This window comes from Urocitellus parryii, chromosome 2 (genome assembly GCF_045843805.1).
Source record: "Urocitellus parryii isolate mUroPar1 chromosome 2, mUroPar1.hap1, whole genome shotgun sequence".
Lineage (NCBI taxonomy): Eukaryota > Metazoa > Chordata > Mammalia > Rodentia > Sciuridae > Urocitellus > Urocitellus parryii.
The window spans coordinates 94,167,610-94,184,088 of NC_135532.1; the positions used below are offsets into that span (position 1 = coordinate 94,167,610).

General features: G+C 38.0%; 1 protein-coding gene across 1 annotated transcript in view; it reads left to right on the top strand.

Annotated features, from left to right (window-relative positions):
- Rad54l2 (RAD54 like 2) overlaps positions 1–16,479 on the top strand; it is a 119,089-nt gene that overhangs the window by 47,177 nt on the left and 55,433 nt on the right. Inside the window, exon 2 of the mRNA XM_026384019.2 lies at positions 4,280–4,472. Within this exon, the coding sequence (XP_026239804.2) occupies positions 4,334–4,472 (139 nt within the window). The 5' untranslated portion in view covers positions 4,280–4,333. The remainder of the gene's footprint in view (positions 1–4,279; positions 4,473–16,479) is intronic.

Sequence of the window (16,479 nt, forward strand, 5' to 3'; positions counted from 1 at the left end):
ATAGTAATAGCAAAACCTATCCTTTAGAGAGTTGGTATGATTCTGAAGAGCTGAGAAGAGAGTTCACTTTGTTTTCTCTGTAAAGAAATTTAATGGCTTGTGGAAGGAAGGGGAAGAGAAAAACCAAATTTAATAGGATTGAAGAAATTCTTTGCTTTTTAATCTCTTCTCTGTTATGAGCATATGATAATGGTCTGGGTACTATTTTTGTGTTTTTTATTTTTTAATTTGACATAATAATTGCACATATTTATGATAATTTGGCACATGTGTACAAGGTATAGTGATTATATTAGGGTAATTAGTATTTCCCTATCCTTAAACATTTATAATTTCTTTGCATTTGGAGCCTTTGAAATCCTTTCTTCCAATTCTTTAATAAATTGTTGTTAACTGTGGTCACCTACTGGTAGAATATTAGAACTTACTCCTCCTATGTAACTGTATTCTGGTACCTGTTATGAAACCTCATTCCCATTGGGTTCTATTTTAAAGTGTCTACTGCTTTGAAATGTTTTGAGTAGGGGACTGGACCCATATCTCTTACATTGTAATAGTATGTGTGGTTATTGGATGTTTAATTGATGTTTGCTTCTTTCAGGAGCTTTAAAGCAGTTAGTTAACTGGGGTTACATGGAAGGCTGGTCCTTATTAGTTTTTACCTCAAAATGATTGTCATTCTACCACCACACAATTTCTTTTCTAGAATGACAGGCCTTCAGATTACTTAAAGGTACCTGATAATTAATTATTCTTTAAAAACCACTTCATAATCAGCCAAGCATACTGTAAGGAAAACACCTACTGCGTTTCTCAAGCAGTATGGAATGAAATAGGGGTAATGCAGATTATGAACATTAATATCCAGAGGATATATGAATATTCAGATATTTTACTGTGGCTGTGGAGAAGTCAATTTCACTTCCAAATATCCTGTGCCTTTTCTTTTATTTAGTAAGTTTCAGAAGGAAATAATAAAGAGCCCAGCAAGGTAGCACACGCCAGCAATCCCAAAGTTGCTGATTTTTTTTTTTTTTTTTAAATTGCTCCCTACCCCTTTTTCCTTTGTATTGGGGATTGAACCCTGGGTGCTCTACCACTGAGCTACATCTGTAGCCCTTTTCATCTTCAAATTTTGAGACATGGTCTTTCTAAGTTGCTTAGGGCCTCACTAAGTAGCCAAGGCTGGCCTTGAATTTGGAATCAGCCCCCTGGAGTCTCTGTGATACCTTGCTGGGCTCTCTATTATTTCCTTTTGAAACTTACTAAATAAAAGAAAAGGCACAGTATAGTCATTCCTACAGGTATTTGCCTGGTCATTAAGTGGAGGACAGCTCAGTATGTTACACTATTTTGTATTTGTGGATCACTTTTTTTCCCTGCCCCTTAATACTCTTTGCGGAAGTTTTTAGATGTGAGTTATAAATGGAAAAATTTTAAATTTATTACCAACTCACTGCTCAGCTGTTCTTTGCTTTAGTTGTCTTGAGAGGCAAAGTACATGACCCATCTAGAAATGCACACAATTTTAATTTCTGTTATTTTTAACTCTGAGCAGTCCTAAACTTAAGTTCTGTTTTTCCAAAATCCTAAAGGAAGACAGCATTGTCTTGGAGAGATCTCAGCTAGGTTCATAACCCCAGAAACTTCTGTTGTTTCCCCTCCCCCTCCCTCCTCTTCGTCCTCCTCCTTCTCCCCACCCCCTCTCCAGAAGATAGAAGTTCTGTTTCAAATTGCAAATTACTCTGAACCTTAATAAGAAATTTCAGTCTGGAACAAGTTTTGTGTTTAATAATTAGAGACTTGTGCTTAAGTTTTTATTTTGGGAGATGGGAGTCATTTGAGGGTGACCTGATTTTTTTATGTGGTTGTCTGCAGCAGTTTGTCTTGTGAAAGATTATTTACCTTGTCCTCTCCCTATCTTTTATTATGAAAACTTGGAAATATACAGAAAAATTGAAAGAATCAGTGACTACATAAGTTAACATTTTTATTTATATTTACATAGAACTGTCCACCTAGACATCTCTTTACCTTGTCCCCTTCCTACCCCAGAAAAAACATGACCTTAAGCTATTTGCAGTGGCTGCACACTTGTGATCTCAGGGACTTGGGAGACTGAGGCAGGAGGATTGCAAGTTCTCAGCCTCAGCAACTTAGCTAGACCCTGTCTCAAAATAAAAAATAAAAGTCGCTAGGGGTATAGCTTAGAGGTAAAGTGTCCCTGGTATTCTATCCCCAATACCAAAAAAAAAAAAAAAAAAGAAAGAAAGAAAAAAAGATCATTACAGCTAATCAGCTAACAGTAAAGTGATGAGAAAGGGGATAGGGAAGGAGGGAAGTAGATACACATACACAATTTTTGATACGTTGTAAACAGAGTATAGCAGGTTGGTAAATGAGGGAGAATAACCTGGATATACTACAAACTTCTAGCTGTAGAATACAAACCCACAATTCCCATTTAAATCACTCCCCTTAGAGGTTTACTGTTGGGTCAGGAGGTAAGAACAAAGAAAGTACACCATATTGCCAAGTAGCCCACATGAATCCTTCATTGAAGATTAATAATGTGGGATGGCCTGGCTAATGGGGTTCAGAAGAGGGCATATAATACCAGAAATCTAGGGCACTTTACAAAGGCTTCTTGGAAGAAATGGAACTGGAACTGGGCTAAGAAGTAGGGAAGAACCAGAGAACAACAAATGTACAGGGGTCCACATCTGAGGTTCTCTACATGTCTGGGAAAAGTGATAATGTGGTGAAGTGCTAGCTGCTCACTGGAAGCCTTTCTTTCGGGTAATTGGACAATGAGCTCCCCTCTTTGTAGTGCTTAATGCCAGACCCTGCCCTTATCCAGACCTGACCTATTCCTTCTTTCCTGAGTGTTCCAAGTCAGCCTCCCTCCAGGGTTCAGCCCTTGTTGCTCATGGTGTATGGATCATATGCTTCCATATGTCTCTATGGCTCCCTTGCTTCCTTCTGGCCTCTGCTTAGTAAGAACTTCTCAGCTAACCCTGTATAAAAAAAGCAGCTCCTCCTGGTATACACCAGTCCTTCACATTCTTTACATGCTTTTGTTCTTCCTACTGTGACTAGAATAGTGCTTTTGATTATAAATACATATATGTACATAAGTAGATTATATGGGTTCAGGGCTTTGGTGCACAGGAAATGGGTGATGCAGTAAGAAATGAACAAATGGAATCCCTCAGCTTTTTTTTTTTTTTTTTGATACTGGGGATTGAATCCAGAGATACTCTACCACGGAGCTATATATCTGCAGCCCTTTTTATTTTGAGAGTGTTCTAGTCAACTTCCTGTTGCTGTGACCAAAGACCTGAAGAGAACAACTTAGAGGAGGAAAAGATTTCAGAAGTTCAGTCTACAGTCAGCTGACTCCATACCATAGCTCTGAGTCCAAAGTGAGGCTTGACATCATGGCAGAAGGATGTGGCAGAGGGAAGCAGCTCAGAACCTGGCAAACAGGAAGCAGAGAGAGAGAGAGTTCTTCCACCAAGACAAAATATAAACCCTAAGGCAAGCCTCCAGTGACCTACTTCCTGTAGCTACACCCTATCTACCTATAGTTACTTCCCAGTTAATCCGCATCACTGGATCAATTTACTGATTAGGTTATAGTTTTAAATAATTGAAATCATTTCAGGTCTAAGCATTCTTGCATTATCTTACACCTGAGTTTTTTTCAGGGAGAGGGGGCTTATTCCTAAACCATAACAGGTAGGGTCTAAGTTGCCAAGGCTGGCCTTAAACTTGTGATCCTCCTGCTTCAGCTTCCTGAGTTGTTGGAATTATAGGCACTTAGCATAAATGAAAATTCTGAGGTATACGCTTTTGTTTTTGTTGTTATTACTTTAAGATATTTTCTTTTTTTTTTTTTAGAGAAGAGAGAGAGAGAATTTTTAATATTTATTTATTTTTTTTTAGTTCTTGGTGGACACAACATCTTTGTTTGTATGTGGTGCTGAGGATCGAACCCGGGCCTCACGCATGCCAGGCGAGCTCGCTACCGCTTGAGCCACATCCCCAGCCCTAAGATAATTTCTTGTCAAAGTAGCCATGAGAAGTTTGAGCTGGCAGAGCTGCCAAAACATGTCTTGGGTAGTACAATCATAGAGAAGGTTGAAATTGGATATGGTTAGCTTGCTTTACTGCTTAGAAAAACCCTAGGGAATTCATCTTAAGTATAGTTTTCTTTGAAAGATTTGTGCTGCTAAGTGAAACCTTGGTGATTCTGATTCTTCTTGTCATCTCCAAGGACCCCTGCAGTGGACCATGAGTTGGTAATGCACACTGAGTACCACTGGGAGCCATGTCAGACGAATCCGCCTCAGGGAGCGATCCAGACCTGGACCCGGACGTGGAGCTGGAGGATGAGGAAGAGGAGGAGGAGGAGGAGGAGGTGGCAGTGGAGGAGCATGACAGGGATGATGAGGAAGACCTGCTGGATGGTGAGTAGTAAAGGAAATTTTTGCTTGTGGGAGCTTAGTATTAGGTCATCCATATGAGAAGACATAGACTGAGAACTTAGCAAATGTGAATTCTTAATGCTGAATCTCAGAAACTGGATTCTTGTCTTCCACATAAGCATTGTTTTAGTACTAGAAAAACTTTTAGTGTTTAACTCATCTTTCACAACTGTAGAGCTCAGGTCCAGAGATTGAAAGGTAAGGTGCATTTGCCCAAGTCATGGTGGAGCAATGGCAGAGTTTCTGTGGTGATGCTTTGCAGACTGGGGGTAAGGACCCTTCAAGTAGGTGAAGGGTTGACTGTGAGTAGTCTTGGGGGTTTTCTGAAATCACACTCACAGTTCTGCTTATGTGTATCTGATTGTATTGTCTGGAGAGAGATTCTTAGGCTCATACCCCTGGAAGCTGACTTCATTTTCTATAGTACAGCTCTGCCTCCTGGCCACTTCTAGTGACTGTCAACTGCTCTTGCTTGGGAGGGGACTGCATCATCATAGCTGGTAGGCTTCCTTTAAGTTCCTCTTATTTGGTTTGCTTAGCCCTTCCCACTTTCCCCCCATTTCTTAAAGTGTCATGGAGCTTTTTCTTTTCTTTTTGTTTGTACCAGGGATTGAACCCAGGGGTCCTTAATCACTGAGTCATATCCCCAGTTCTTTTTGGTATTTTATTTAGAGACAGGGCCTCACTGAGTTGCTTAGGGCCTCGATAAGTTGCTAAGGCTAGCTTTGAACTCTTGATCTTCCTGCCTTAGCCTCCCAAGCCCCTGGGATTACAGGTGGGCACTACTGTGCCCAGCTGAACCTTTTCTTTTCATCAAATATTAGCTTATTTGGGCAGTTACATGGCTTTTCAATGAATTCTGGCCTTTCATGATATAGGATTTAGTTATTCATAATACTAATTGAGGAATAGAGATTTTGTCTGTTCATAATAGACCCACCCGCTGTGGAACTAAACATTGCATTAGATCATCATCACTTGAATCTGAAGGAACATAGGAAAATGTGCTCCATTCTTCAGATTCCAGGAAGATGAGCAGCAATCCATTCTCTTTGCTGATGTTACTATCATCATTTTTTATTCAACCATTCTAACAGCTTCTATATGGCTCAAATTAAATTTCTTTATACTGTCATGTATGTTATACTGTCCAAATATCTGCTCTGTTTCCATCTTACTTCTAATAGGGAAATGGCCATTTCAGTTTTATTTGGCCCTGATGGCAGCAGTTTCTCTATTACTAGCTTATTCAGTTGGAGTCTCCCCTGAAGTGATTCTGTTGTTTGTTTTATAAGGCAGGAGTAGAAATAGTGGAAGACAGTGATGATGTGATAGTGCATCATCTTCTTTGGCTTTCATTTTTCTGGTGTTAAGAGTCCCCAGGTGTCTGAATCAGTTTTTTGCTTTTTATCATTTAGCTTCTGAGAATTATATTTTAGATAGCCCTAGGACTCCTGTAAAGTTCAGATCAGATTTTTGGTGCTGCTAGTGAGTATGATGGATATAAATAGAGTCTCCTCCCTCTTGGCTTCTTGGAATCTTCTTGCCAAAAGCTTAATAACAGTGGGTATCCATGGGTTCTATATCTGAGGATTCAATCAGCTGTGGATTAGAAATATTTTTTGGGAAAAAGTGTCTGTGCTGGATATACAGAAACTTTTTCTTGTCATTATTCTCTAAATAATACAATATAACAACTATTTGTGCAGCATTTACATTGTATTAGAAATTATAAAAAATCCTTATTTTATAATTTACAGTACTGGGAATTGAGCTCAGGGGTGTTCCATCACTAAGCTATATCCCCAGCCTTTTTTAAATTTTAAAATTTTTTTTGTGGTGCTGGGGATTGAACCTTGTGCATATGAAGCAAGAGCTCTACCAACTGAGCTATATCCCCAGTCCCCCAGCCTTTTTAAATTTTATTTTTGAGACTAGGTCTTGTTAAATTGCTAAAGCTGGCCTTAAATTTGCAATCCTACTACCTCAGCCTCCTGACTCACTGGGATTATAGGTGTGCTGCCACCATTCCTTGCCAGAGATGATTTAAAGTATATCGGAGGATGTGCATAGGTTATATGCAAATACTCTGACATTCTATATAAGAGCTTTAGCATCTGTGGATTTTCGTATTTGTAGAGGGTCCTAGAACCAATCCCCTGAAGATACCAAGAGATGATTCTGTTAAAAAATTATATGCTTTTAAAATGTGATATGTGATATATATATATATATATATATATATATATACCACATTAGAATAATAGAATATTATTTAGACATAAAGAAGTATGAAATTATGACATTTGCCAATAAGAGGGTGGAACTGGCGAATATTATGCTTAGTGAAATAAGCCAATCCCAAACAACCAAATGCTGAATGTTCTCTCTGATATGTTGGTGTTAACACACAAAAAGAGAGGGAAGAGTAGAAGTTCATTGGATTAGACAAATGGGAATGAAGGGAAAAGTGGGGGGATGGGAATAGGAAACGTGGTATAATGAATTGGACATAACTTTCTTATGTTCATATGTGAATATACAATGTAACTCTGTATCATGTACAACCTCTAGAATGGGAAGTTAGGGGCTGGAGATGTGGCTCAAGCGGTAGCGCGGTCACCTAGCATGCGTGCCGCCAGGGTTTGATCCTCAGCACCATATACAAACAAAGATGTTGTGCCCGCCGAAAAAGAAAAGATTAAAATCCTCTCTCTCTGAAGACTTTACTATTATTTATTTAGAAGTTTAGCAAGAATTTAATAGTGATTTGTCTCAGAATAGTAGAGCTATGCAACTGGGGTTTTGTTGTTTGCATTGCTGGGAATCAAACACAAGTCCTTGGCAAATGATAGATAGGTGCTGTACCTACCATTGAATTACACCCCTACCCTGCAATTAGGGTTTTTAAAGAAAAGAATATTTATTCTATTCTTGGATTAAATAATCTTTTTTTTTAAGAGAGAGAGAGAGAGAGAGAGAGAGAGAGAGAGAGAGAATTTTAATATTTTATTTTTTGGCAGACACAACATCTTTGTTTGTATGTGGTGCTGAGGATCGAACCCGGGCCACACGCATGCCAGGCAAGCGCGCTACCGCTTGAGCCACATCCCAGCCCCAGGATTAAATAATCTTAAAACACTGATATGATTTATTTCTATCACTTATGAAGTCCAGAATGATAAAAAAATTTCATTAGATACTGTCTGTACAATTTTGCTTAAACACCTGTCTTGTCCTTCCTTCCTTGGCTTGTTATCATCCCCCAGTCCTAATGGACAAAGCAGTCAACTGTTCTAAAAATAGGGCTGGGTATGGTTAAACATGCTTGTAATCCCTGTGATTTAGGAAGTTGAGGCAGGAGGATTTTAAGTTCTAGGCTAGGCTGGGCAGTTTAGTGAGATACTATCTCTAAATAAAAAATAAAAAGGGCTGGGAATGTAGTTCAGTGGGACAGTGACCCTGAATTCAATTCCTGGTACCACACACAGGAAAAAAAAAAAAAAAAGAAAAGAGAAATTTATGAATGGCTTTGAAAATCTGGTCTTAGCTGATAGAGTATAATGTGGCCATTTTGTTTTCCACTTGGGATGATTTTTGCCTTCAGAAGATGGTTTACAATATTTGGTAAAGACATTTTGCTCGTCATGATTCCTGGGGGGTGAGGAGGGGATGCTACTGGTGTCTTATGGGTAGAGACCAGGGACACTGCTAAACATCCTGCAACACATAAGAAAGCCTCAATACCTACTCCAACAATTATCTGGCTCAAATATCAATGGGTACTAAGATGTGAGAAACCCTTTCAAAATGAAAACTGTTACTTCAACCCATTTTATTTGAAGTTTCATCTCTGTTGGATAACAATAGCTTTCATATATATATATATATATATATATATATATATATATATATATATTTGTCATAGTTTACATAAACATCTAAACAATATTATTCCTTTCAAAGAACTGTCTTTTGGCTTTTGTAATATCCACTGTTGTGTTTATTTTCTTTGTAATTTCTACTTTATAATTTTCTGTCTACATTTTTTGGGCTTATTTTGACTTTCAAACTCTTAAGCATATGCATAGATTGTTAATTTTCAAATTTCTTTTTCTAATATGAGTACTTAAAACAATTAATTTCCCTTTACTGCATTTAGACATTCTTTATTTTACTAAATAGTTCTGACAGTCTTGTCTGAAAGGTGAGGAATATACATTTTACAGATGAGGAAACTGAGTTTCAGAAAGGAGATTGGCTTACTCAATATAAGTTAGCAAGAAAGTAGCAAAGCTGAGCTTTTGGTCTTCAAAGCGGTGTTTTTAAATTTTTGTGCAGTACTAGGGATTGAATTCGGGAGTACTTTACCATTTAACAATATTCCCCCAAACATTGATATTTTTTATTTTGAGATGGGGGCTTTTTAAGTTTTGCCAGTCTAGCCTCAAATTTGGGATCCTCCTTCCTCAGTCTCCTGTGTAGCTGGGATTACAAATCAGTACTACCATAAGTATGATAGATGCTAGAGAATGATGAACTGTCTTTAATATAGTACTGGATATATTAGGGGGATGACCAGAGTGAGACTGGAGAGATGGCTTGTGGTTACACTATGAAGTTAAGAATTTGTTTTAGAGGCAGCACAGAATTAATGGAAATTTTTTACTGAGGAGCATTCATTTGACCTTTGATTTTCATCTGACCTTTGATTTTAGAAATGTTACTCTAGTAGTTTCCAAAGACATGACCTGTAAACAGGGAAGACCAATAGGTCTGTGGTAGAAATCTGTGGGAAAGGGTAATGAAGATTTATTCCTTTTGGGTTAGTTGATCTGGACAAGAGGAGTAAATGGTTATACCTGTTGCACTGAAATACATAGGACCTAGTCACTCACTGGATGTATAGGGCAGGTTGAAGTGGGGATAGGTAAAGCCTGGGAGGATGATGAGACCTCTATAAATGTGGGAATACCAGTATAGGAAGTGTGTGTGGTGGGTTCTAAATACTTTTGGCTTTGCTTGCAGTAAGTGAGGATGTTGTCTGTCCCTTGATATTGAACTTTGACACCGACTTGTGGAATATTTGTCTAACTGGCTATAATAATAGTCATGGAGGTTTTGGCTATTGGAGAATAGCACCACGACGTTACCTTCAGAGCAACTCAAAAGTGAGGAAATGAGAGTGCTTTTTGTTTATAGCATGTCATGGGACTTATGGCATATTGTGAGGCATTTTGGATTTAGCTTGTCATTTAGAGAAATGATAGTTCATCATTCTCTAGCATCTGTTGTACTTATGGTAGTACCAATTTGTAATCCCAGCTACACAGGAGACTGAGGAAGGAGGATCGCAAATTTGAGGCTAGCCTGGCAAAATTTAAAAAGCCCTCGTCTCAAAAAATATCAAGGTTTGGGGGAATATTGTTCAATGGTAGGGTACCACAGAATTCATTCCCTTCTTTTTTATTCCTCCTGATGTCTGTGCTGTGGGGTTTCCTCTTTTGAAATGGTGGGGAGAGGTGGGTGTCAGCATCAGGTTCCCCCCCCACTTTAAAAAAATTTGTTCTTTTTAGATATACATGATAGTAGAGTGCATTTTGACATATTACACGTACATGGAGTATAACTTACTCTAATTAGGATCCCATTTTTGTGGTGGTACATGATATGGAGTTTCACTGGTCGTGTATTCATACATGAAAATAGGAAAGTTATGTCTGATTAGCATCAGGTTTTGAACTTCTATTTTTGCCTCTGGGTACTAGCTTTCCTTATGCAATGGCTTTTCTTCAGTATTTTCTTCTAGCTCATTTCAGGGCCAATCTCTTTCCCCAGATAAAGTACCATGAACTGTTTAGATGAAGGAAACTCCTGGGATAATTCAATTTTTTCCGCCCCCCCCAAAAAAACAGAAAAGAAAAAGTTTGTTTCTGGATGCTGTTTAGTGTACGATCCAGTGAAAATATGGTATGGCTTATGTATGCACAGGTAGTGTTGTATGTTTTCAGGACTTTGCTAGGGATTTTTTATGTGTGTCTTATTATTCTTAATTTTTTTTTTGTTTTTTAACTGGGGATTGAACCCAGGGTCACTTACCATTGTGCTGCATATCCAGCCCTTTTTATTTTTTAGTTTTTACTTTGAGATATGGTCTTACTAAGTTGCTTACGGCCTTGCTAAATTGCTGAGACTGGCCTCAACTTTTCAATCCTATTGCCTCAGACTCCTGCGTTGCTGGGATTATGGGTATGTGCCACTGCACCTGGCTATTTTTTTTTTTTTTTTTTTGGTGTGTTTTGCTGGTTCCTTGATGTTACTATACTCTTAAGACTGCAATAGACTCTTCCTTGATGGCTCTGGTAATTTTAGGTGATAGAGTTTTTAGATGAGGAGGTATATTTCTAAGGTTCTGTCAGTCTGTATAAAAATCCTAACATCATTTCTCCAAAGTAGTATCTTATCTCCCTGACATACAAAGACATGGGAGGATAATGGCAAGAGGAAACCCGGGGTTTAATATGCACTAAAAGTTGAGGGGCAGGGGAAACTCTTAGAATTTAATATGTTCACTTTTTTTTTTTTTGTGGTGCTGGAGATTGAACCCAGGGCCTCATGCATACTAGACAAGTCCTCTATCACTGAGCTATATCACCAGCCCTAATATGTGCATAATATGGCCTTCATAATATTTCTTATTAACATTCATCTGTATTTATGGATCCAGTTTCTTCTTTCATCACTCCAAAATTTCATTTGTTTTCCAGGTATATATGATAAATCGTACTGAATAATGAGATTCCTTTTCTTTCTACCATTGTCATTATATTTAGGGTATCCTTATTCTTGCAAGAAAAAACAGATGCTTCTATTCTTTTCCTCCAGTGCTTTTAGTTGGTTACCTATGCCTGTACTCTGACCTTTCTCTATTCTCTGACAGGATCTAAAGCCGCTATCACAATTTTCTTCTGAGAATACTCTGCTCATCAAAGCTCTTTGGTCCATGTTGTGGAAATACTGCTTCAGATAAGACAAGAGTAGGCTTTTTCTAAAGAAATTTTACTGGGGCTGGGGATGTGGCTCAAGCGGTAGCACGCTTGCCTGGCATGCGTGTGGCCCGGGTTCGATCCTCAGCACTACATACAAAGAAAGATGTTGTGTCCGCCGAAAACTAAAAAATAAATATAAAAAAAATTTCTCTCTCTCTCTCTCTCTCTCTCTCTCTCTCTCTCTCTCTCTCTCTTAAAAAAAAAAAAAATGACTGGACAACAGACCAAAGCACAAACTAGAAACTACAGACTTAAAGAAATTATGTGGTGGCACACACCTGTAATCCCAGTGACTCGGGAGGCTGAGGCAGAGGAGGATCAAAGGCTCCAAGTCAGCCTCAGCAACTTAGTGAGGCCCTAAGGAACTTAGTGAGACCCTGTCTCAAAACAAATGAAAATGGTAAGGAATGTGTCTCAGTGATAAAGTGCCCCTAGGTTTAATCCCTAGTATTTACCCTACCCACCCCCCCTAAAAAAACCTAAAGCAAACAAACAAAAATTCATATTGTTTATTCTAAGAATTATTGCTAAAGGGTTTTATTTGCAAACTTAGTTCCTCAGTTTTTTACCAGAAGATTGATGAAGTGTCAGATTGGAGGGTTTAGTTCTTTAACTAGTAAGAGACTTAAAACTTTCATAATAAAAAATATGACATAGAAATCAGAATTCACATACATTGTTAAGATAAAATAAGATCTTTTAAAATACATTTTAGAGTAAGGTTTGATTGCTTTGGATGGTACTTGGACATTTCCAAAGGGAAGAGGACATTTTTCTGTTGGCTTTTTTTTTTTTTTTTTTAAGGATCCATACCCACACTGCATGGAAAAGTTTGAGGGACCCTGGTTTAAATTAACCCCAACATCTGGACACAGACTAACTTGATGGGCACTTTTTTTTTTTTTAAGAGTATGAGGTTCTTTTTAATTTTATTCTTGTCTGTTTTACATATCAGGGTCCTAGGATTCTGGAATTGTAGTTAAATATATGGTATGTTCAGTCTCCTGTGTCAACCTGCTTCATAGCCCAAAACACTAGCCTCCCAGTAAATTTTGGCCTGCAGCCAAACCCTTACATCTTGGACTACTGAGTTAGGAAAATTAGTCTCCTTTTCAACTCCTGGGTTTCTGATTCTCCTGCAGGAAGCTTGCTTTTTCTGTGGCCCCCTTCTGTTTGTTCTCTTTGCTTGCAATTTGAAAAATCAAGGTAACTCCCCTGGAGTGGGGATAAATTTGGTTGTTTAAGAATCAGGAAGTTAGAAAGGCCATTGTGGCTGGAATGTAGAGTTAGTTGCAAAGCTAAGGGCAGAGTACCTTAGGATAAAATAATAAAGGGACCTGAGGATGTAAGGCCAGTGGTGGGGTTAGAGATATGCCTGAATCCTTGGTTTTCTTTTCTTTCTTTTTTTGTTACTGGGGATTGAATTTAGGGGTGCTTTAGCCACTGAGTTACATCTCTAGACCTTTTATTTTTTATCTTGAGTCAGAATCTCACTAAGATGCTTAGGGCCTTGCTAAGTTGCTGAGTTTGATCTCAAATTAGTGATCCTCCTGCCTCAGCCTCCCAAGTTCCTGGGATTACAGGCATATGCCACCGTGCCAGACTTATTTGCTTCTTTCCTAACAGATGCTATTTCAGACTCTCACTTGAGTTTGGGGCATATCAGTAAATAGCAACTGTCTGCAGGAAAAGTCATGCTGTCTGATTAGTTAGAAGCAGAAAAAGTATAAGAAATCCCAAGTTTTAGCTAAGACCAGAGTTATATAACTCTGATCTTAGTTAAAAGATCAGTTTTATAAATTTTTTTTATAAAAAATTGCACGCAGGAAGAATAGTTTCAGTAATCTAATGGATCTGCTTTCTGTCATTAGTGTTTAGTTTGTATTTTCTAGAATTTTTATATAAATGGAATCACATAGTGTGTTTTTCCTTTCTTTCTCTTGCTGGCAGTCTGGCTTCTTTTACTCAGGGTAATTATTTTGAGATTGATTTATGTGTTCTTTTGTTCTGGATAGAGACAGGGAAAGATGGACATGATTTTAGGAACAAAAGTGGATTAGCAGAGAAAATGGCTGTGAATAGGAGAACACTCAGGCTCTGAGTGAATGCATTAAGACTGGCAAATGGCAGGCATTAATATCTCTCCTATATATATATATATATCTTTCTCCTCCACTTTTATTTATTTATTTTTAAAATTTATTTATTTATTTTAATTAGGTATATATGACAACAAAATGTATTTTGACTCATAGTTCACAATTACAGCACAACTTTTCCATTCTCTGATTGTACCCAAGGTAATGTCGTACCATATGTGGAGTCATACATGTATCTAGCGTAACAATGTCCATCTCATTCCACCGTCTTTCCTACCCCCTCCTCTTTGCCCAGAGTTCCTCTGTTTTTCCCATCCCTCCACCTCCCCATTATGGATCAGCATTTACTTATCAGAGAGAACATTAGGCCTTTGGTTTTTGGGGATTGCCTTGCTTTGCTTAGCATGATATTCTCCAACTCCTTCCATTTACCTGCAGCTGTAATATTTTATTCTCTTTTAATGCTGAGTAATATTCCATTGTGTATATATACCACTGTTTTTTTATCGATTTATTTATTGAAGGGCATGTAGCCTGATTCTGCAGTTTAGCTATTGTGAATTGAGCTGGTATAATCATTGATGTGGCTGCATTAATATAGTATGCTGATTTTAAGTCCTTTGGGGTATAGACCAAGGAGTGGGATAACTGGGTCAAATGGTGGTTCCATTCCAAGTTTTCTAAGGAATCCCCATACTGCTTTCCAGGTGGTTGCAGTAATTTGTAGTCCCACCAGCAATGTATGAGTGTATCTTTTCCTCCACATCCTCACCAACACTTATTGTTGTTTGTATTCTGACTGGTGTGAGATGAAATCCTAGTTTTGATTTGCATTTATTAATTGCTACAGTTGTTGAACATTTTTCATATATTTGTTGATCAACCGTATAGATTCTTCTGAGAAGTCTCGGTTCAGTTCCTTAGCCCATTTACTGATTGGGTTATTTTTTGTGTGTGTGTTAAGTTTTTTAAGTTCTTTATATATCTTGGAGATTAGTGTTCTGACGTGAGTGTGGCAAAAATTTGCTCCCAAAATGTAGGCTCTCTCATTACCTCTTTGATCGTTTCTTTTGCTGAGAAGCTTTCCAGTTTGAATCCATCCCATTTATTAATTGTTGATTTTATTTCTTGCGCTTTAGGAGTCTTGTTAAGGAAGTCGGGCCTAATCTGACTTGATGAAGATTTGGGCCTACTTTTTCCCTCTGTTAGGCTTGGGGTCTCTGGTCTAATTCCAACTTTGAGTTGAGTTTTGTGCATGGTGAGAGATAGGGGTTTAATTTCATTTTGCTGCATATGGATTTCCAGTTTTTCCAGCACCATTTGTTGAAGAGGCTATTTTTTTCCAATGTATGTTTTTGGCTCCTTTGTCTAGAATGAGATAACTGTATTTATTTGGGTTTGTCTCTGATTTTCTTTTTTTATATATTTATTCTTTAGTTGTAGATGGACATAATACCTTTATCTTATTTTTATGGGGGGCTGAAGATCAAACCCAGTGCCTCACATATGCTAGGTGAGTGCTCTACCTCTGAGCCACAATCCCAGCCCCTTTGTGTCTTCTTTTCTGTACCATTGGTCTATATGTCTATTTTGGTGCCAATACCATGCCCTTTTTGTTACTATAGCTTTGTAGTGTAGTTTAAGACCTGGTATTGTGATGCCTACTGCTTTACTCTTACTAAGGATTGCTTTGGCTATTCTGGGTTTCTTATTTTTCCAAATTAATTTCATGATTGCCTTTTCTGTTTCTATAAGGAATGTTGTTGGGATTTTTATTGGAATTGCACTGAGTCTGTATAGCACTTTGGGTGGTATGGCTATTAAAAAAATATATATATATATATATATTTAGTTGCCAATGGATTTTTAACTTTATTTCTTCGTATGTGGTGCTGAGGATCGAACCCAGGGCCTCACATATGCTAGGCAAGTGCTCTACCACTGAGCCACAACCCCAGTCCCAGTATGGCCATTTTGACTATATTAATTTTGCCTATCTAACATATCCTAGGCAAGCACTCTACCTCTAGAAGATCTTTCCATCTTTCAAGGTCTTCTTTAATTTCTTTCTTTAGTGTTCTGTAGTTTTCATTGTAGAGGTCTTTCTCCTCTTTTGTTAAGTTGTTCCCGAGTATTATATTTTTTTGAGGCTATTGTGAATGGGGTAGTTTTCCTAGTTTCTCTTTCAGAGGGTTAATCACTGATATATAGAATTGTATTTGATTTATGTGTACTGAATTTATATCCTGCTACTTTGCTGAATTCATTTATTAAATCTAGAAGTTTTCTCAAGGAGTTTTTCTAAGTATAGAATAATGTCATCAGTGAATAATGATAGTTTGAGTTCTTCTTTTCCTATTTGCATTCCTTTAATTTATTTTGTCTAATTGCTCTGGCTAGAGTTTCAAGAACTATTTTGAATAGAAGTGGTGAAAGAGGTCATCCTTGTCTTGTTCCAGTTTTTAGAGGGAATGCTTCCAGTTTTTCTCTTTAGATTGACTTGGTCTTGGGCTGGGGATGTGGCTCAAGCGGGTAGCGCGCTCGCCTGGCATGCGTGCGGCCCGGGTTCGATCCTCAGCACCACATACCAACAAAGATGTTGTGTCTGCCGAGAACTAAAAAATAAATATTAAAAATTCTCTCTCTCTCTCTCTCTCTCTCTCTCTCTCTCTCTCTCTCCCTCTCCCTCTCCCCCTCTCTCCCCCCCCCACTCTCTCTTTTAAAAAAAAAAAAGAAAAAAAAAGATTGACTTGGTCTTGGGTTTAGCATAGATAGCTTTTACAATGTTGAGGTATGTTCCTACCATTCCTAGTTTCTCTAGTGTTTTAAACATGAAAGGGT